The sequence below is a fragment of the Peromyscus eremicus genome, chromosome 9 (genome assembly GCF_949786415.1).
Source record: "Peromyscus eremicus chromosome 9, PerEre_H2_v1, whole genome shotgun sequence".
In the NCBI taxonomy this organism is placed as follows: Eukaryota; Metazoa; Chordata; class Mammalia; order Rodentia; family Cricetidae; genus Peromyscus; species Peromyscus eremicus.
In genome coordinates this window covers 56,947,249-56,967,495 of record NC_081425.1, presented here as the reverse complement: position 1 = coordinate 56,967,495, position 20,247 = coordinate 56,947,249, and the positions used below count along the sequence as shown (strand labels likewise).

At 42.4% G+C, this 20,247-nt stretch overlaps 2 protein-coding genes and 1 non-coding gene across 15 annotated transcripts in view; 1 reads left to right on the top strand and 2 right to left on the bottom strand.

Moving 5' to 3' along the window:
- The window catches only part of Hmbox1 (homeobox containing 1), a 136,457-nt gene extending 135,382 nt beyond the window's left edge, over nucleotides 1–1,075 (bottom strand). For all 12 annotated transcript variants that reach the window (XR_009381217.1, XM_059273472.1, XM_059273475.1 and 9 more), the window contains exon 1: nucleotides 790–1,075. The gene's annotated coding sequence lies outside the window, so the exon portion shown is untranslated. The remainder of the gene's footprint in view (nucleotides 1–789) is intronic.
- Nucleotides 916–20,247, top strand: part of Ints9 (integrator complex subunit 9) — an 88,859-nt gene continuing 69,527 nt past the window's right edge. The window contains exon 1 of one of the 2 annotated variants that reach the window (XM_059273463.1): nucleotides 916–1,579. In XM_059273463.1, the coding sequence (XP_059129446.1) occupies nucleotides 1,571–1,579 (9 nt within the window). In that variant the 5' untranslated portion in view covers nucleotides 916–1,570. Of the gene's footprint in view, nucleotides 1,580–11,579; nucleotides 11,702–20,247 lie in introns of those variants that run through there. The other variant, XM_059273464.1, reaches the window with a different exon arrangement.
- LOC131920233 (U6 spliceosomal RNA) lies at nucleotides 6,369–6,475 on the bottom strand. The gene has a single exon (XR_009381579.1). It is a non-coding gene; the product is annotated as a U6 spliceosomal RNA (small nuclear RNA).

Below are 20,247 nucleotides of genomic sequence, written 5' to 3'. Positions count from 1 at the left end.
CGGAGGACTCCTTTCAAAGTAGCCCCAATAGTGTAACCAAAACACGGTTCCGGAATAAAATATTAAGAGACACTTTTCCTTTCCCACCTTTAGCTGCCGACTTGAGGAGGCAAAGATGCATCTCCACATCACATCATCTGTACAGTCCTCCTGCCGGGAGTTTGGGGTGGAGACTGGCCCAGAGGAGGGCACAGAGTGCGAGCCGGCCACCAGACACTTTGAGTTGCTGAACGCCCCCAAACCCTACACAAGGTCCACAGAGCAAAAGTCCAGCCCGGGACTCACGCATGCTTCCCAAGCCCAGGCCGCTTATCTTCGACTCCAGCTATCTAACTTACCATCTACAGACATTCCTTCAAGACGAGCCCAGCACCCAAGTACACGTCACAGTTTAAAACACAGCGAGACACTCCCCAAACAAACCAGCACACCTCGAAACCACCTCACAGTTTCTCAAACTCGCAAGCAGGAAGACCCCACCTCCAGAATTCAAACCTTCCGCCGGTCTCGGAGACCAGAGAGAAGTTAGGGAACCGTCGTCGCCTCTTTACGCCCGCCCCTCACACACTGCCCCACCCCATAGCCGGCGCACCGCCGCCCCCTCGGGAGCCCCCGCTTCGCGGGCTTCCCCCCACCCCCAGCCTGGCCACTCCAGAGACCCATCTGTGGCGCCTACTCACTTTCTCTCCCCCAAAACCCTTCCAAAACATTTTTTTTTCTCCCTTAAAGTAATGAAAGAAGTGAGGAAAGAGACTTAAGGCAGTCCGGATCGCAAACGACCCCACTCACCTCGGAAACCCGGCTGAGTTCTCTGCACCCGGCTCAGCCCCCTCCCCAGCGTCCCAGAGCAAGGCTGAGGGAGGGAGGAGGAAGACGGGAGGGGGAGGGGATCTTCACCGCGGGGCGCCCGGCGGGAGGGGCTGAGGAGGGCTCCAGGCCCGCGCAGGAAGAACAGAGGGGGGAGGGGAGCCCCCTATCTCCCAGTCTCCCCCTGAAAACCTCCCTTGTCTCAATCACATCAGACTGACTGTCTTTGTCTGGCTGACAACCGCCATATTGATAGCAACAGCCCCGCTCCCACCTGCTGCCGCCGGGCATCCCTGGGAGTTGTAGTTTCTGGCTCCCTAGAGGAAAAGCACAGAGCTCAGGGTCTGAGGCCCCAGGGAACTACAGGTTCCATCAGGCACTGCGCCCATACGCCTTCCCACAGGGAGGAGGGGAGCCGGGAACTGGAGCCGTGCGGACTACATATCCCAGAATACCATGGATTCCAGACCGGGATGAGGGTCATGATATCATTCTGGGATGGAAAGGAAGGATGAATTGGCGGCGGCGATGCATTTAAGCAGACGGAAGGAGGCGTTTAGAGAGAAAAGAGAGGAAAAGGAAAGACGCCCACAGTTCCCATAATGCCTGCAGTAAAACTACATTTCCCGTGATGCTCCTGGAAAGTGCGTGAGAAGGGAAAACTCCAAGTCCCGCGATGCTCTCGGCGACGGAGATTGAACCGGAAGACGCTCCCTTGCTTTGAGAAGTGAAGAGACTGGTACTGAACAACCAAAAGTCCGATATGAAACTGGTGAGTTTCTGCTCCTAAGTCGGAGGGCAAAGATACTACTGTATCCCTTTGGACTCTGTCGCCTCCACCATGACTTGTGGCGGAGATAGGTCAGCAGATAGAAAACTAAAGTGAGGTGGACTGTGGCAAGCTGAATTTTGCAGTTGAGATTTGAATCCCCTCTTGCATAAACCCCACAGTCCCTGCACCTGTCAGGATGTCTTCATTACTGTTTGGTAGGTCCCTTTGGCCAACCACGAAGTTGAATGTTACATTTCTTCACCCTCGAGCTAAAACTTTGGTTTGGTCATGTTTCTCAGCTTCCACCTCAGAGTTATAATAGGTCCTCAACCTCTCTCCACTTAATGAGCACTTGAGTGGACTCCCTACTGATGTTGCAAAGCCGAATTCCACCTGAACAGTGGTAATGGGCGCTATCAGACAGAAGGTTACTGCTCATTAAATGTCCTGGTACTCCTAACTGCCTTTCGAATTAAGAGAAAGTGGTGCTAGAGGGTGTTCGTGAAGGATTTAGCCAGAGCAGTGTTGAAGCATTCCAGTTTAGGACCTGAGTGAAATAAACAGCTCTAGGTGAAGTATGCTTCCTGGAGAAGTCACTGTGTGGCAAAGCTCAAAGACTTGGCATATATGCAGACTTCTCAGATCTTTGCTTTGAGCCGTTTTACTGAGCACACCATTCTAACAAGTTGTTTTATTCGAGTGTAATGGGATAAGTGATAGAGTAATAAGGAGAATTGAAAGCAGGTGTGAAATACTTGCTCTCACCCTCTTAGACCCCCACATTGTCACTGCCAACTTACTGTAGAACCTTCATAATTGCTACATGGAGATAAATGTCCGCAATGAAGAGTGAAGCATATTTGGTAGGTTCTGTTTAAGAAGGAAGTGATGTGCAAGTGTTTATTCCAGAACAATTTTTATGAGGGTATCAGATTTTTATGTATTTTTTGCTTTACTTATAAAATCCTCTTGCTTGGTCTATATACAAGATTACAAAGGGAAAGGAACAGATGAAAAATTAGCCTTTTCCTTTCAGAATCAAAAGGTGACACCAAGAAAAGGAAGTGTTCTAATTAACACCCCTTCTCTCTTCAAATTCAAACCAAGTGTAGATCTCATAACTAATCTAATAGTTAAAAGATAAGTGATCTTTAGTGCAGAATTACTGTGCATAAACCAATGTGGTTTCCAAAATAGTTTCTCAGTATGTTAAACTTGTGTGTTGTGCCTACCAAAGGCTTTTAATAAATTTCTCATGCCCTTAAGTTTTAACTCTGTGCACTGCTTTAGGAATGTGGAGTTGGTTGTGGTTGTTTTATATTATAGGGGCTAGAGATATAGGTCAGGGGCTACATGCTTGCCTAGAATGCACAGTGCATTGGGTTTGATCTTCAGCATGGGGATAATGAAAACATTAACATGCGGTTGTGGCACACGTCTTTAATCCCAGCACTCGGGAGGCAGAGCCAGGCGGATCTCTGTGAGTTCGAGGCCAGCCTGGTCTACAGATGAGATCCAGGAAAGGCGCAAACCTACACAGAGAAACCCTGTCTCGGAAAAAAAAAAATAGATACATGTTATTGAACAAATTTGTTTTTGAGATGAGGTATAGCCACATCTCATTGATTCTTTCCCCTCAATATGATTCTTTTCCATTAATGAAAATTTCTTGAATGGGTCTGTTTTTCTGTCTTCTTACTAAGATTGCTTTTGTCGTGGCTTGTTTCACTTTGCACTTGGAATCAATAAGACCTTCTGTCCTGGTTGGTTTGTTGTTGTTGTTTTTAATCTGGGAAGAGGGACCTCAGTTGAGAGAACACCTCTATTAAGTCTGTAGAACATTTTCCTGACTGATGTGGATGGGCCCAGTTGTGGTATTATCCCTGTGCAGATGATCCTAAAGCTGATGAGAAAGCAAGCTCAGCAAGCCATGGGGAGCAACTAGTAAGTAGTGCTCCTCCATAGCCTCTGTTTCAGTTCCTGCCTCCAAGGTCCTGTTTGATTTCCTGCCCTGACTTCCCTTCATGATGGACTGTGATCAGAATGTGTAAGGCAATTAAACCCTTTCCTTCCTTTTGGCATGGTGGGTGTTTTTGTAGTTTGTTTTTTGTTTGTTTTGTCTTGTTTTGAGACAGGGTCTCACTATGTAGCTCTGGCTATCTTGGAACTCTCTGTAGACCTGGCTGGTTTCACAGAGATCCACCTGCCTCTGCCTCCCAAGTGCTGGGATTAGTGTATGCCACTACATTTAGCTTGGTCATGGTGTTTTATCACAGCAATGGAAAACAAGCTAGAACACCTTCTAAACGGCCTCCCTAGGTTCAGTCTTGACCTCTCGAGTTTATTCTTTTCTGGGGAATCTCAACATTGTGTTTGAATTGCAGAATCCCCTCAGAACCACCTTAGCTGGGCGGCGAAGGCGCACACCTTTAATCTCAGCAATCAGGAGGCAGAGCCAGGTGGATCTCTGTGAGTTTGAGGCAAGCCTGGTCTACAGAGCGAGATCCAGGACAGGCACCAAAACTACACAGAGAAACCCTGTCTCAAAAAAAAAGAAGGAAGGAACCACCTTAGTGGCTTCTTTTGCCTTTCAGGAAAACTTACAGTCTTTAACTTGGTTGACTTGGCCTGGAGAATATGGTCCTGTTTATGTCTCCACATGGAGTCTAACGAGCCTTTGCCGTGGATGTCTTTATTCAGATCATGTAGGTTGTTTTCCAGTTCTTTGAGTTCACTGTTTTCTTTTGTCTCTGAGAATATAAGTATGTTCAATTACCTATTTTGTCTTTTCTTATTTAATGTCTTCACATATTTCAGGACACTGTTTGAATAACAGTTTTTCAAAGGTTTCTTGAATTAGACAACCCTGGTGTGTGTTTTCATGGTATACCTCCTGTTTGTTGGAATTACAGTTATTTCTTTGTTGGTCTTCCCTAATGTAGACATTGTTTTCCCAGAGACTTAACACATAGTTTGACTTCACTACTACGTGAATAATTTCCCAAAGACTGTCAGGGTCTGTGGGAATGTTGGGAAAAGGTTAAAGGGTGAATTTGAGATTATAATAAACAATAACCTGAGTAAAAATAATAATTTGTACAGTTTAAAAAGAATATTTTTATTTTGTGTGTGGGGATGTATTGCTTGTAAGCCTGCTCACCAGATGCATGCAGTCCCCATAGAAACCAGAAGAGGGCACTGGATCCCCTGGAGCTGGGGCTACATATGGTTGTGAACCACCTCATAGGTTCTGGGAGCTGAGCCTAGGTCCTCTGCAAGAGTAAGAAGTGCTTTTAACTCCTGAGCCTCCTCTCCAGCCCCAATTACTGCCTTTTACAGAACAGGTACTGTGTGACAGGCAATGAACTAAGTGTTGGCACAATACATACTTTGATCTAGGTGATAGTATTCCATTTTACAAATTAGAAATGTGAGTTTCTGGGAAGCAAAGGAAGAGCCTCCAAGTTTAACAAATTAAAAGTGAAAAAGCAGGGTCTGATTCCATGTCTCCCTAGCTTAGGAGTTCGTTGCTCAGTGAGGACAGAGTCAGAAGCACAGTGACATCACAGTGCTACATCAACTCTTAGAGGAGTGCACACCAAGATACCTTAAATTTAAGTTGGAGTTTGTTTTGGTTGCAATCTTTAAAAGCATTATTAGTGTTGAGCAAAGTACCATACATCTGTAATCCTGTCACTGCAAAGGCAGAGGCAGAGGGATCTCCAGTTCCAGACCAACCTGAGATGGTAAGACACCATCTTTAAAAACTTGTTCACAAAAGAATTAAGGTTTTAAAACTTTCTTTGTAAGCTGGGCTGTGGTGGCGCATGCCTTTAATCCCAGCACTCGGGAGGCAGAGGAAGGTGGATCTCTGAGTTCAAGGCCAGCCTGGTCTACAGAGTGAGTTCCAGGACAGCCAGAGCTACAGAGAGAAACCTTGTCTCGAAAAACAACAACAACAACAAAACCTCGTTTGTAATCTAACAGGCCCCATGGCATACCAACTGAATGAAGCTAGTATTCTCTTGGTTTTGTTTTTCTTCTGAAACAGGAGCTCTGAAGCCCATGCTGGCCTGGAACTCACTACCTGGCTCAGCTGACCTTAGTCATTCAGTAGTCCTCCTGCTTTCAGCCCTCTAGAGCTGGGATCGAGGGTGTCAGCTGACCCTTCAGCTCAGTTGGCTTTTTGTTTGTTTTTCATGTGTTGGAATAGCCTCTATGATAGGATCTATAGTTTTCTAACTTTGCACATCACTTTCTTTTTCTAAATTTACACACACACACACATATATATATGTGTGTGTATATATATATATATACACACACATATATATATGCACCATGTGTATTCAGGAGCCCAAGGTGTCCAGTAAAGGATGTTGGATCCTCTGAAATTAGAGTTATAAGCCACCCAGTGTGGGTACTGGGAACCAAACCCCAGTCCTTTTCAAGAGCAGTGGAGAGTGCTCTTAACCACTAAGCCCCTTGCACATCACTTTCTTTTTAAAAATGTATTTTAAAATTTAAAAAGTACTTATTAAAAATGTATGTTATTTTGTGTGTATGAGTGTTTTCCCCCCATACATGTCTGCACCATGTGCATGCCTGGTGCTGAGCAGAACAGAAGAGGGTATTGAATCTCCAGGAACTGGGTTTATAGACAGTTGCTAGCTGCCATGTGGGTGCTGAGAGTCAAACCCAGGTCAGGTTTTCTGGAAGAGTAGCAGTGCTCTAACCACTGAGCCATCTCTCTAGCTCCTTGCATATCACTTTCTTTTTTTTTTTTTTTTTAAATATGGAACGCTTCACGAATTTGCATGTCATCCTTGCGCAGGGGCCATGCTAATCTTCTCTGTATCGTTCCAATTTTAGTATATGTGCTGCCGAAGCGAGCACGCATATCACTTTCTTGTTGGCTTTTCACACTCACACTTAAGACATTGAATGAAGAGTTCCTAGTTAGATACTAACGCGAAGGATTTAATGACTGCCTATATTTATACATTATTCTGGCAGCTGTGTTTAACAAAATTAATTCATTGATATTTCCATATAATTATTTTAGAAGAGATAAGAAAATTGGAAGTATAGCTTCTAAATTGGCATACTTTAGAGCACATTTACTTCTTAGTATAGGAGCCTAATCAGGTACACCTTAGTGGTCAGTTCAGCTAATCATGGGAAGAAGTCACCAAAGTCCTTAGCAGATGTCCACAAAATAGACTGAGCAGACTGACATCAAGTGAGCCTGAAACACAATGGCCAGGAATCTAGTCATTCAAGTCCGTGAAGATTAAAGTGAATGAATGTGTCTGAAGTTCAGGAATGCAGGATCCTTCTGAGATAGTTCCCGTGACTGGCAGAATCTTCTAGCTTATCCAGTCCATAGATATTTATTATGCAGCCACAGTATACCCTTAACATTCAGAGTTTCAACACATTCCATTTTAACCATTACCTTTGACCCCAAAGAGTTATGCATGGGAATTAACTTACCATTTTGCTGAACCACAAACTTGAATGTGACTTTGGGATTAATGGTACTCTTTCTTGTGAGTGAGGCGCCTCACCTCCGAGTCCCTGGCTCTTGACAGCTGTTGTCACTGTCTAGTTAAAGGCCTGAAGGCAACTCGTTTTGCTCTCCATTATACTGTACTCACTGAATTCCAAGAAGGGAATTGTATACTACTATTGTATTTACATATTTAAAACTCGCAAAGGCCACAGACCACATCTCAGTTCTAGGCTGTTCTTTATGCAAAACTGTTTCATTTTTACCTGTTCAAGCTTATCTCACCATTACTCCAGGGAAAACAGATGAACAAAGCAATAGATTGACATACCGGTTCGGTGGAGGATGAGCAGAACTCCAAGTGCAGTGGTGGGATATATACAAGGTCTTTGTTAAAATAGTGACTCCTGCTCCAAGGTCATTTAACAAACATTAGAGGCTGTGGGTGTGGTTGATCCTCACCTTGTACTGAAAGTGCTAGGCTTCTCCTTGACAGAGTGACAAATTCTTTTGGCTTCCTTGAACTTGAGTCAGGAACAGAACATCTTTTTCAGTGAATGATAGTCCTTCAATCTCCCCAGAATTCGCTGCATGTGTTTCAGTTTGACTGTTAAAACGTCAACCTGATATCGGGCATTTCTGTTTCTCCTCTCCGGTTGATTAGTGCGCCCCCCTGTGTCCCTCTGATGTAGTGTCACGCCACAGCACCAGGAAGATAAAGCGTTTTCTTAATTTCCTCAAGCTCTGAAAAAGCCCCGTGCTGCATACAGCCATGCAGCACACCTTGTACGGTAATGCGCTGTAATAAAAATGGACATTTTACATTTCAGAATTCTAAACTGTTTCACTGAAGAACTGATCTTCTATTGTTACCAAAGCAAAAGCTACATAGATGGCAGATTTTTCCCCAGGAAGCAATAGTTGCATTAGGGTTGGGGTGGGGGCGTCTGCCACTGTGATTCCTCAGCTAAGCCAGTGCTGCTCCGATAAAGGTGACCCCTCTAATCTTAACACACCGCGCCTGAGTGGCTTCCCCTGAGTGCTCATAGCCCTTTACCGTTTTCTCAGATGGTCAGCAGTGTGTGTGTGTGTGTGTGTGTGTGTGTGTGTGTGTGTGTGTGACAGCTCACAAGCAGGGAAGGTGCAAACTCTGACCTCCAGACTCAGGGAAACCTAGTCATTCCTGGTGGAAATGTTCCTGGCTTGCTATATATCAACAAAGCTCTAGGAAGAAACCATCCCTCATGTCTCCATCTTCGCTCATTTATTCACTCAACAAATCTTCTTGGACACCGCCTTTGTACTAGGCATTGCTCGGGGTTCTGGTGTACTACAGTGAGCAGAACAGATGTATTTCCTGCCTTTATGGAAGCTTGCTGGGTTTGCTATAGGATTCAGACAGTGTGACAGTGAGTGCCATGATAGAGATAGATTGTTGATCACTGGCTTAAGTATTTTTGTAATAAAATAGTAGAGATTCTAGTTGTAGTTGTAGCCAGAAATATACCTTCTTAAAATTTTAATCATGTCTAACTGCCACTAGCTTTCTATTATTCTGTCAGTATTTGAGAAAGCTGTTGCCTTTTTCTTACTAATATAACTATCTCCTTTCCTCTGGCCTCACCCCTTATCCACCTTCTGCAAACTTTCTTCATATTGAGCAAAACATACCTCTAGTAGTGGTTATGGATATGGAAAGACATCTCAGAAAGGGGAGCTTTCATCAGTTAAAACTGTGGTGCCTCTGGGCAGGAGGACTAGCACCTGTATCCCAGCCCTTGGGAAGCAGAGGCAAGAGGAATGATGCAAATGTAAGGCTAGCCTGATAGACATAGTTCCAGGCTTGCCAAGAGATACATAGCAAGACTGTGCCCCATCCCCGTTAAACAAACAGACAAGTCAATAAATAGCATGGTACCATAGCAATCTTTAAAGGATATTTTCAAAAGCTCTCTGGCATTGCTTTGAAAATGCCAATGTGTGAACATTAGGCATTAAGGTGAACAGAATTATGGGATCAGGCACAGGTAGGCAAGGGATGTGAGCAGCAAAGATCCTCCAAGCCTCTAAAAGAAGGACCATCTAGAAGCCAGGTACTGGCATACCAGGTAGGACTACGAAGAGGGTAGAAGCCAGAGGTTCTGAGAAAAAGTAGGAAAGGCACAGTAAAGATGGGAAAAGGACTAGAGAAAGCTTTTTTTAGACTTTAAATGTTATTTATGTGTATGAGTGTTTTGCATGCGTGTATGTGAACTAAGTGCATAAGTAGTGCCCAAGGAGGTCAGAAGAGGACATCAGATACGCTGGAACTGGAGTTACAGACGGTTGTGAGTTTTGGGAATTGAACCCAGGTCCTCTGCAATAACAGGTGCTCTCAACTATTCTGAGCCGTCTCTCCAGCCCCTGGAGAAAACTTTTAAGGGAAGAGTCAGCTTCAGAGCCCAGGATGTTCAGTGGCCACAATGAATAACTTACTGTGAGAAATGCAGTAACTTGTCCCATGTTGGCTATATATATGCCCATGCCTTAAAGATATGAAATGTTTAAGTTTATTGAAAGCATAACTTAAGTGAACTTTTGCTTCCTCGAGGATGCATAGTCAGGAAGCATCTCTTCAGTACAAACTGTGAAATTAGTGCCCCTTTTTGCTCTTAAGGTAGTTCATTTTTTAATCATTCATGTTTATAAAGGGACAGAGAAAGTTTATAATAGAATGTCTGGCATAATGAAATTTTCAGACTTAAGGCTTAAGCAGCTACTGTCTTTTTATAAGTTCAATTTATCTATATTTTTCCTTTCTTCATTGTCAGCTTGATGGAGTCTAGAATCATCTGGGAGATTGTTAGTCCTAAAGAAGAGAGGAGAAAGACCACCAACCCAAATTATCATAGCCAAATTAATTAAAGCAAGGTTTTTTTATTCACGTACATGGGCTGGTCCCCCAAGTCAGGGCTCAGGAGGTCAGCATTGGATGTGAGGAAGATGGGGTTTTTATAGCTCAGGGGTAAGGGGTTTCCAAATGTGGGATTTGGTGGGCAAAATAGTTGGGGTTACAAGTGCAGAACATAAGCATAACAAGTTAGTCATAAAGACCTCCTGAAACAAAGACAAGATTATAAGGTGGTGGAAACAGCAGGTAGTCATAACAAGGTAACCATAACAACCCTTTTGAAACAAAGGTAGGGTTGCAAGATGTTTACTAACTTTTTTTGTTTGTTTGTTTTTCAAGACAGGGTTTCTCTATGTAGCTTTGCGCCTTTCCTGGAACTCGCTTTGTAGACCAGGCTGGCCTCGAACTCACAGAAATCCACCTGCTTCTGCCTTCCAACTAACTTTTTGAAACAGAGACATGAGATTGCCATTCCTAGAACAGGCAGTAAACAGGAATGAACCTAGAGTGTCTTTTAAGATGATTTTTAAGCCTAAGATGGAGGCAGGCTGGTTCTTCAAGATGAGCCTCTGGGCATGCCTGTGAGGGATTGTATTGTGTTAATTGTGGAGGGAAGAATTGCCCACTCTGGGTGGACCATGGATCCTGGGCTGTATAAAATAGGGAAAGCCAGCTGAGCACTACCAAGCATGTCTTTGTCCCTCTCTGTTCCTGATGTTGGTATAATATGACAGCTCTTTTAAGCTTCTGTTGTCATAAATTACCTGCTATAATGGTGTGTACCTTGAAGAGTGCCTAAAATAAGCCCATCTCCCTTAAATTGCTTTTGTAAGGGTGTTTACCTCAGTAACAGGAGAGCCACTAAGGCAACATGGTTAGGCCTTCTATTTAAGGATTCCTTCCCACGTTTTTTCCAGTATGTGGAAATATGTATATAAAGTAGTAGTTTTAACCAAGGGTATTATAGTATTTACAGATTTTTAAAAATATTTTAAATAGCTTTATTGAGGTATTATGTAATAAAACACGTGCATTTAAAGACTCAAATATACTGGGTTTTAGTGAATTTACAGTTATTCAGCTATCATCACAATTCATTTCTCCCTTCCGCCTCTTATCAGTCAAGCTAATGGGCCCATGCAGCCTCTAATGTAATCTTTGTCACTGGAGACCTGCCCTTTCTGGTCTTTTCATATGAATTGGCTCGTATACTGTACAGTCTTTTATGTCTGACTGTTTTATCTGTTGTGCGCGGCTGTCGGAAGATTTTAGTTGACATATTCAACTTAACTTGTTGTAAGTCTTTGTGCACTGTTATCTAAGATGTGACAAAGCATACACAGTATTAAATTAGCCATTTGACCACTTTTAAGCAAACACTTCAATGGCATTAAGTATATTCACATTGTTATGTAACCATGACCGTACATTTTTAGAGTGTTCTTAGGTTTACACATTAAACATTACTCATTTCCCACTCCCCTAAGCCTCTGGTTGTCAGCCATTGTCCTTTCTGCCACTGTGAATCTGGCTACTCTAGGTCCCTCCCATCAGTAGCATACAGTGTGTGCCCTTTCTGACTGGCTTATTTCACTTAGCAACAATTACAAGATTCACCCATGTGGTCACATGTGTCAGAATTCCCTTCTGAAAGGTTGAGTGATGTTCTGTGGTCTAGACCACATTCTGTTTAATCAGACCTTTGCCTACTTCAGAGACTGTGAGTACAAATACCTGTTCATGCCCTTGTTTTCAGTCTGCTTTTGTGTTATTTTTGTTTTCAGCACGTACTCAGCAATGAAGTTGTTATTAAATCACCCAGAATTCTGAACTTTATTTATTGTGGAGCCTCCAGAGTATGCTCCAGAGTGGCTGTCCCTGCACCATTTTATAATCTCACCAGAAGTTGACAGGCTTCTGATTTCTCCATGTTCTTGCTAATACTTATGCTTTATTTGGACTGTTGCTTTAGTGATAGCCATCCTATATCTGATAATTTTTATTTGCATTTCTGTAATGATTATGCTGAGACTTTTGTGTGCAAATTTGTTTTGTTTTTTGTAATGTATCCACATTGTTTATTTTTATTTTTGAAAACAAACTGAATGTGTAAAAATTATAAACAGTAACAAAAACTGAAAAGATTCTGTCTTGGAGTGGTGTGGTGACACAATATAATCCCAGAATTCAGAAGATGTAGACAGGAGGCTTAGGAGTTCAAGGTCATCCTGAGCTACATAGTCATTTTCAGTCCAGCCTGGGCTGCATAAAACCCTATCTCAAAAAACACAAAAACTAATTCCCTTGAGGCTGAAGAGCTGGCTTACCGAAGAATAGTTGGTACTCTCACAGAGGACTTGAGTTCAGTTTCCAGCACCCATATCAGACTGTAACCCAGTTCCAGGGAATCCAAGACCTTCTTCTGGCCTCTGTGGGTACCAGGCATACACATGGTGTACAGAGACATACATGCAGGCAAAACACTCATACATAGAGCATAAAAGTAAATCAATCAACCTCTCTCTCTGTCTCTCTGTCTCTCTGTCTCTCTGTCTCTGTCTCTCTCTCGCTGTGTGTGTGTGTGTGTGTGTGTGTGTGTGTGTGTGTGTGTGCGTGCATGCATTCCCTCCTACTCTTTTTTTTTCAAAATTTTATTTATATTTTATGTATGAGTGCTCTACGTGTGTACCTGCATGCCAGAAGAGGGCATCAGATTCTATTACAGATGGTTATGAGCCATCATGTGGTTGCTAGGAAGCTAAGATTTGAACTCAGAACCACTGGAAGAGCAGCCAGTGCTCTTAACCACTGAGCCATCTCTCCAGCCCCTCCCTTCTACTCTTTATCCTGTTCCCCAGAATAACTTCTTTGTGTGTGTGTGTGTGTGTGTGTGTGTGTGTGTGTGTGTGTGTGTCCGTCCTTGGAGGTAGTCTGTGGGCTTATATACATAAATGTAATTAATATCCCCTTTTTATTTTTTGCATAAATAGTGATAATGTTGATATTTTGTGGCATGTTGCTTTCAACTTTTTTCCTGTCAGTTTCTAGAATTATGGGGCATGGTGACACACACTTTTGATTCCAGCATTCTGAAGGTGGCAGGAGGCTCAGAGGTTCATCCTCTGCTACATAGTTAGTTTGAGACCAGCCTGGGCTACATGAGACCCTGTTTTAAAAAGAAATCTAAAACTGCCTCAATTTTTAAAACTGAATGTTCATAACTATTAAATAAGAACCTGCATGTAACAAAATTCAAGACTCTTTATTTTCTACAAACTTTCGTTCTAAACTGTGAAATGTTTCCAGTGTGCCTTTCAAGTATTTTTAGAACTATTTTTAACGAACACTTTGTATTTTGGTTTCCTGAAGGGACAGTTAGAACTGTGGCTCTTAGCCTAGAAAATAGAGTTCTGCTACCCCTGTCTCCGCCACTCCCAGTTATTGTAAAAATATTCAAGTTGAAGATGTGGAGTATGTTGCTGATCTAAAGTGTGGTTCATGAAGCTACTATCACTGTACCTCAAACTACACTCACACTATTTCCAGGAAATCACTTCACAGCATCTGTTGTTTAAATATAGCTGAATTTATCAACCAAACTTACGTACACAGTGCTAGGTTATACCCCATCATTTGCAAGTGAATTGTATTTCACAGTGGCCTTTGCTGGCATCTGAGAGTGTATCTGAAATACATTTCTGATTGTGAAATTGATGGTTCAGAGGCTATGCACACACACAATTCCCCCATAGTGAGTGGTTCTTCAGATTAGGCTTCGCAGTAGCTCCCCTCCTATACACCACTTCAATGTTAACATCAAAATTGTTTTTTTCCTGGCTGAAAAGTGAAAATATGGCGTGTCAATATGATTATAATTCTGTTTCCCTCTCATGTGTGGATAGGGCATCCGTCGTGTGTGTATTTGCAAGCTCTTTTGTTGTCATTTCCCCTCCAAGTCTAGTCACACTCCAGCTCTACACTATTGGACTAGTGGAGCTTTGGCTGGTACTTCTGTATCTTACTTCCTCATCTTCTTCCTCAAGCCAGGACTCCAGAGCATGCCAGAACATCACGTGTTCTATAAAATACAGACCTTTCACTTTCTCATAAACTTAGAATTATTTGTTTCCATTAAAATCTTTCGTGTGTGATTTTTGGAACCAGGTTAATTTATTAAAATTTAAAGAGATAATTGGAGGAAGAAGGAAAAAATTTATACATACATACATACATTTTTGAGACAGAATTTCCCTTTCTACCCCTGGCTGTTCTGGAACTTGCTCTGTAGACCAGGCTGGCCTTGAACTCACATAGGATGCCTGCCTCTGCCTCCCCAGTGCTGGGATGAAAGGTGTGCGCCACCACTGCCTGGCTTAATATTTCTTGGAGAACAAGAAACCTTTCCTTTTACTTAAATCATTTTACTGCCACCACTTTATTGCATTTTAAAACTTCCTCCTGCTGGGCAGTGGTGGTGCACACCTTTCATCCCAGCACTTAGGAGGCAGAGGCAGGAGGATCTCTGTGAGTTCGAGGCCAGCCTAGTCAACAGAGCAAGATCCAGGACAGGCACCAAAACTGCACAGAGAAACCTTGTCTCAAAAACAAAAACAAAAAACTTCCTCCTAATAGATAATTCCTTTTAAATGTGTCTAAGTACTTTCTGTCTCGTGTGTGTGTGTGGGGGGGGTGTATTTGTTTACATGTGTGTATAAGGGGTGTATGTGCTCATACATACTTGTGTAGAGACCAGAAGAGGACATTAGACATTCTGCTCTCTCACTTTCTACCTTATCCCCTTGAGACAGGGTCTCTCACTGAACCTGGAACAAGGCTGACCGCCAGCCCTAGCAATTCTCCAGTCTCTGCTCCACTCATAGGGAGATTTCTATGTGAGTGCTGAGGATCTTCTTCCTGTGTCCTGTCTTTTTATTGCCTTTCTGTTCTGCCTTCTCATTGGCTCTAAACCCAACCACATGACTTCCTCGTCACTGCCTGTCTATACAGACCTCCAAGTCTCTATGGTTGGTACTGGGATTAAAGATTTGGGTCACCATGCTTGGCTGTGTCCACAGAGACTCTGCCTGCCGTGTGATCAGATTAAGGATGTGTGCCACTTGGTGGCGCACGCCTTTAACCCCAGCACTTGGGAGGCAGAGCCAGGCAGATCTGTGTGAGTTCGAGGCCAGCCTGGGCTACCAAGTGAGTTCCAGGAGAGGCGCAAAGCTACACAGAGAAACCCTGTCTCAAAAAACCAAAAAAAAAAAAAAAAAAAAAAAGGATGTGTGCCACCACCACTGGACTTCTGCTAAAGGGCTCACTTTGAGCTCTGATCCCCAGGCAACTTTATTTATTAACATACAAATAAACATTTATTTATTAACATACGAATAAAATCACATTTCAGCACAAATAAAATATCACCATATTTCCCCCTTCTATTCTAATAAAAAGAAAAAAAGAAAAAAGTTATAACTAATATAAAAAAAACTATATACAATAAGTACAATAACTATGTACAATATATACAAGCAATAAATACTTAAACAATGTCTAGTCCATTTGCATTTGACAAACTCAGAGAAAATATTCCATTATCTATCCTATTTTGGTAAATCCAAAAGGTATCTGATTTATAAGTGGTTGCGGGATCCGTGGGGCTGGGCAGGACTGGAGAAAACTCCAGCTACAGCAAGCTCTTTTCCCCACTGAGCCATCTCCCCAGCCCTAAATACTGTATGATTTTGTTGTTATTGTTGTTATTGTCACTGAATTGGAATCTTTTTCTACATATTTAAGACACGTAGCACCCTTGTTAAATTTATTTTACTATTTCATTTGTGCAGTTGGATTTTATGAAGTTTCTGGGTGTGTATCTTTATAGCTCATCTTTTTCAGACTTCTTTTGCATCGTATGTAGTTGTGCACACGTGCAGTAATTTGGGTTGGAGTGGTGACGGGAGTAGGCATCTCGAGTCTGTTTCCAGTGAGAGTGGTTGTGTCTTGTTAACACAACACCTTGATGCTGACTTTGGATTGAATTTCCTGAATAATTTATGTCCTATAGCCAGCTACTTTCCTGTTCCAGAATTTTCTAGTCATTACTAAACTGAGATTCTTTCACGTGGTCCAACAGTATGTTATTTTCTACAGGAAAGATCTATTTGTGTTTGAATGTTTGTCCTAGGCAGTTAATTATATCTTGTATGCCATTTCTAAAGTTTTAAGTAAACAATGGATTTTATAACTTGAAGTCCTAGGTGACTCTTAGCAGACACACAAATAATAACACTTCTGTGACCTCAAAAGAAATGGCAAAGTTTCCTCAAAAAATAACAGCCAGAAATAGTTCTGTCTCCAGAGACAGGCCCTATCAAGGCAAGAAATGTGAACAGATAGTCTGTTAAAATAAACATAATTACCATTTACATCTTACATGCCAAAAAAAAAAAAAAAAAAAAAGGTATAGGAACAAAGGGGGCTCAGAGCCAGGCCCACCTGGCAGCTTATTTCTTTTAAAGGTTATTTCATTCAAGCTGCATAGTCCAGTAGGAAGAAGAAACTGTTGCAGAATAATGATCTGTAACCACCAGTAAGAAAGGCAGTAGCAAAAACCCATTGTCTGGTTGTCTAGTACAGTCCATTGAGTGTTACTAACTGAATATTGAGCCTGTCCCGTAAGCAGCACTGTCAGTGGTGTAGGACGTGCCTATCAGTCTGCAGACACCATGTATTGGAGCATGTGATTAATGGGCTTTTGGTGACAGGCTGTGATAAAGGCAGTAGTGCCCTGTGTAAGATTGTAAAGGATGAATTCCATCTAGAGAATCACAGCTTCTTCCAGAAGTAAGAGCTGAGCTGGCCTTTACAAAGCTCTTGGAGCAGAGGATTGCAGCTCCATGGTAGGGCGCTTGCTTGCCCAGCATGTGCTAGGCCCTGGGTTCCATCCTCAGCATCACTTACACAAAAGTACTTTGATTGGCAAATATGTCTGAATAGGAGAGTTGTGTCTTATTCTGGGTGGAGAAAACAATGAAAAGTAAAAAGTAAGGTGTCCATTTCCCCAGTGATGGGCAAGTATGAGCAACTGGTTCTTACTACTGATGGCAGTGTGTGTAGTACTTATACTTCATTATTGTGGAATATCATGTCCACCCCACGAGGATACTAACATCTGAAAGGTTGTGAGTTTGGGGAACAGCAATTGCGGTAATGAGACTGAGCAGATTTAGAACCCAGGAACTCTTGGAGGAGGGCTAACAGGGGAGGTCTAGCAGTAGCTATAGGGCTTTTACATACACTCAGTGGTCTAAATACTGACAGAATAAGGATTTTTCTTTTCCTTGGAAAGTTTCAGAGAAGTCTTAAAAGTACCAATTTTGAACATGTGAAAATTTTAAACTCATCTCTTTGGAAATCTAAGACAGAAATAAGAACCACATTGTGCACAATTAAAAACTTTGGAGTGCAAAAGAAAAAGTATGACTTGGCTGCAGGTACAGAAAATGTTCTGAAAACTGGCATATAACCAAAACATGAAGAGCTAGGGAGCTTAGCAAATGCGGGGAAGCAAGTCCGAAGTCAGAACTACCTGTCTAGAACAGAGGGTTGTGCCAGCCACTTGACAGAAGGCCGCAGAGGCAGAAGGCAAAGGCATCCTGAGAAACAATGGGACTAGTTGATGGCTAGACTCTGAGAAGAGGTCCAGATCTGAAAGGGAGAGAGCATTTGGTCGTCATTGAGAAAGGCAGGGATGGATGGGAAGACCCCATTCCTCCAGATTTAATAAATACCTTGAGTATCATCAGAACCATCAACAGATGAATCACTAGACAGTATGATGCTGTGTTCAGAGTTGTGAGACTGCTTTTGTTTTGATTCATTGACTCAATTTACTATGACTCAGTTTACTATTATTATTTACTGTTATTATTACATGGGGTGGATGGGCGTGGAGAATGGTGCATATGCTATGGTATATATGTGAAGGTGAGAAGATAACTTTATGGAATTGGTTCTCTCCTTCCACCTTTTGTGAGTTTCAGACATAGAACTCAGGTTGCCAGCCTTATGTGGCAAGTGTCTTTACCCACTGAGCCATGCTCACTGGCTCCTGATTCTGTTTTGGGTTTTTTTTTGTTGTTTTTGTTTTTGTTTTTGTTTTTTTTGTTTTTTTTTTTTTGTTGTTGTTGTTGTTTTTCATGACAGGGTTTCTCTGTGTAGCTTTGGATCCTTTCCTGGAGCTCACTCTGTAGCCCAGGCTGGCCTCGAACTCACAGAGATCTGCCTGCCTCTGCCTCCCAAGTGCTGGGATTAAAGGCATGCACCACTAACGCCCAGCTCCTGGTTTGGTTTTGTGACACAGTATTTTGAACTCACTATGTAGACAAGCCTGGCCTTGAACTTGTGCTCCTGACTCAGCCACCTTAGGATTGCAATTACAGGCAAGTGCCACCACACTCCACTGTTTGTTTTTAGCTAAAAATGTCACACAGTAAAACTAGCACCAATTTCAATCATGCATACAGTAGGGTGAGTTTTTAAGGGGGAAGGTGGGCAAAGAAAGGCACTCTCTCTCCCTTGGATGAATTCTCAAAGTGCAGGGCCACTTAGACTTACCTTGACTGAGACCTACTTTCATGGCTACTTGCAAGTGAGACTAGCAAATATAGTCTCTATTCTAAATAGCCACAATCACACCTTAGATTTGGGATTCTAGTGTAAAAAGATCTGTAGTTGCTTTTCTTTTCTTTTTTTTTTTTTTTCTTTTTCTTTTTTTTTTTTTTTTTAGTTTTGTTTGTTTTCAAGACCGCATTTCTCTTTATAGCCCTGGCTTTCTTGGAAACTCTATGTAGACCAGGCTGGCCTCGAACTCAGAGATCCACCTTCCTCTGCCTCCGCAGTGCTGGGATAAAAGGCGTGAGCCACCACCTCTGGCATGTTGCTTTTCTTGTAGCTGTGCCAGCATCCCTGACAGAAGTGATGTAAGAGAAGGGTTTACTTTGGCTGGGATGTGAGGGTGGAGTCATGATGGCAGGATGTGAGGCAACTGGCTCCTGACATTGTGTTCCCTTCAGGAAACAGACAGGTGACTGCTTGTTGCTTTCTCCTTTTTATTCAGTCCAGAACACTAGCAGGGAGATAATGCTGCCCTCAACAGGTACATCTTTCTGGAAGCACCCTTACAGACATCAAAGGATATAAATCAGGAGACTTAAGTAAAGTGGTACAAAGTCCATACAGCTCTGTACAAAAGGCACAAATGTATGCCATTCTTATGGTACTGATGGACTTCACAAAACCCCTCAATATAGTCACTGACTCTCAATATGCAGAGAGAGTTGTTTTACATATTGAAACTGCTGAATTTATTCCTGATAATACAGAATTAACTTCATTATTCATACAATTGCAGGAAATCATCAGAAAAAGGGAACATTCCTATATATATATAACACATATCAGATCCCATACAGGTCTGCCAGGACCTCTAGCACAAGGTAATGATGAGATTGATCAGTTACTAATAGGTAATGTGCTAGAAGCCTCCCACCAAGGTCTCAGATAGATGTTAGAGGGGAATGAACACTTTCCTTTATTGATCCCTAACTTGCTACTGGTGTGATCAGGAAGACTTTTTGTCAGTGATTAAGAGCACACATTGCAGCCGGGCGGTGGTGGCGCACGCCTTTAAACCCAGCATTTGGGAAACAGGGGCAGGTGGATCTCTGTGCATTCAGGACAGCCTGGTCTACAGAGCGAGTTCCAGGACAGGCTCCAAAGCTACACAGAGAAACCCTGTCTCAAAAAAAAAACAAAAAAAAAAAAACAACAAGGAAAGAGCACACATTGCCCTTCCTAAGGACTCAGACCCAAGTTTAATTCAGCTCCCAGGTCTGGCAGCTCAAAACTGTTTGTAACTCCATCATTGGTGCTATGCACAAACACACAGATACACATATATATCATAGCTTTAAAAATACGTAATAAAATAATTTGTGTGTGTGCCTAGGCTCTAGAACATTGTCATTCGGCTTAGTCATTGTCCCTACATACATTCAGGTGAAGGACACAGCCTGATTTAAGTGCTTAGTGGCTGTTTTTAGAAATATTCTCTCAATCCAAAGCTGTGAATCTTTTTCTCTGAACTCTGACGCTGCTAAAGCGTGTTAGTTTTTCCCACTCTCCAGGCCATGGCACACCCTTCTTGCTGATAGGCAACATAAGTAGACAGCAGATCTTTAAGTACAAACTGTCCACTCAGAA